At 32.6% G+C, this 1,823-nt stretch overlaps 1 protein-coding gene across 1 annotated transcript; it reads left to right on the top strand.

Annotated features, from left to right (window-relative positions):
• The first annotated feature begins 6 nt into the window (after positions 1–6).
• LOC105559290 (target of rapamycin complex subunit lst8) lies at positions 7–1,753 on the top strand. The gene is made up of 6 exons (XM_012007471.1): positions 7–348; positions 438–576; positions 690–842; positions 1,002–1,063; positions 1,133–1,283; positions 1,547–1,753. The coding sequence occupies exons 2-6, from the start codon at positions 451–453 to the stop codon at positions 1,751–1,753; spliced, it is 699 nt and encodes a 232-aa protein (XP_011862861.1). The 5' UTR covers positions 7–348; positions 438–450.
• The last annotated feature ends 70 nt before the right edge of the window (positions 1,754–1,823 follow it).

The raw sequence follows: 1,823 nt of genomic DNA, 5'->3' as shown, positions 1-1,823 counted from the left end.
GCATATTTGCTGCTCACGGAAAAGGAATAGCTGCAGCAGCACTGGCCGGCTAGATCGCGTGTCTGCTGCTTTGCTGTTCGTTCAATTGAACTTCACAGCGATGAAGCAAAATATGGTGAAATTTATTTTGCAGCATCTAGTAACAATTCTTCAACCAATAGCAGCGAGTTGCTGCGGCAGTATGCTGCGCATGAAATGGTACCTTAATTCGGAACACACCCTAAGTTACGTGTGGGTATATATGTGTGTGTGTGTGTGTGTGTGTGTGTGTGTATATATGTATATATATGCTTTAAGCCTGAGCTTGTGATTTTCTGGATTGATGTACGCATGTTGACATAAATATTAGTGAGTGTCAATATTATAATTTTGTTATAATAATGAATTCTGTTTGAGATAACATTCTGATTATACGATTTAATTTTGCAAACTTGAAGAATCATAAATAAAATGACTCTCGACTGTGCGATCAGTAACGAGCAAGTGATTTTTGTCACGGGAGGTTATGATCATACTATCAAGATATGGCAACCGCATACAGGCGTCTGTCAACGAACGTGTCAACACACAGATTCTGTATCCTTCACTATGTAAACAAATAATATTTTTAATTCAAAATTTTACATTTTTCATTTATTAGTAGAAAAACTTTTTGAATTATTTTTAAGCTTCCTTAATGAGTTTTTCAGCAAGTCAATGCATTGGATATTACACCGGATAAGTATGTCGTAGCTGCTGCTGGTTATCAGCATATACGGATGTACGACCTAGCTTCAAACAATCCCAATCCAGTCATCAATTATGAAGGAGTGTCAAAAAATATTACCAGTTTAGGTTTTCAGGTTTTATGTCAATATTATATATTACTCTCTCTGTGCAAAGGATATTCCTTTACTTACAAATTTGTCTACATATTATCAATTTAAGTTTTATCATCATATATATTTTAAACTCTTATTATATTTTACAATAATATTCATAAGAGTATTTCTTACAAATAGGAAGAAGGAAAGTGGATGTACACAGGAGGAGAAGATTGTTCAGCAAGAGTATGGGATTTGAGGTAAATCACATATGGAGAGACAAAAATGATTTGTATTTTCAATTCAATAATACTAAATTTTATTGACAGATCCAGCAGCTTTCAGTGCCAAAGAATATTTCAAGTAACTGCACCTGTAAATTGTGTGTGTTTACATCCAAATCAAGCGGAACTAATTGTTGGCGATCAAAGTGGAGTCATACATTTATGGGACCTTCGTTCTGATCACAATGAACAATTAGTATGTTATCGCTTTTCCTCTTCGATACTTTTACATTTATTTTTCGAATTTAAAACTGCAAAAAACTTTTGGAGAGATAAAGTTTTGATAATTCTCTTGATTTTATTTTATTTTCTATTAAACATGTAAATAATGTTATACATACAAATTTATGTAAGTAATGTTATGTACTATTTAGGTACAAAATCTATCAAGAAATAATGAAATCGTAGGTGTGAGATTAGAGTAATTTTAATATAATTGTTCCATTTAAATATTTTTAGATTCCTGAGGCTGAATCTTCAATTCAGGATATTACTATAGATCAGGATGGCACTTATATGGCGGCGGTAAATAATAAAGGACATTGCTACATTTGGACACTTTCAGGAGGTGTCGGAGAAGAACCAACAAAACTTAACCCTCGTCACAAACTTCTAGCTCACAAACGTTATGCCCTCCGCTGCAAATTCAGTCCTGATTCTACGTAAGTTTTCTTATTTTTATGATAAATATTTTTCCATCTTTTTAAAAAATTAATATACCTATAACATTTTATAC

This window comes from Vollenhovia emeryi, unplaced genomic scaffold, assembly GCF_000949405.1.
Source record: "Vollenhovia emeryi isolate VEMERY1.0 unplaced genomic scaffold, V.emery_V1.0 DF946770.1, whole genome shotgun sequence".
In the NCBI taxonomy this organism is placed as follows: domain Eukaryota; kingdom Metazoa; phylum Arthropoda; class Insecta; order Hymenoptera; family Formicidae; genus Vollenhovia; species Vollenhovia emeryi.
Note: the sequence above shows the minus strand (reverse complement) of the source record. Positions and strands in the feature narration are given on the sequence as shown.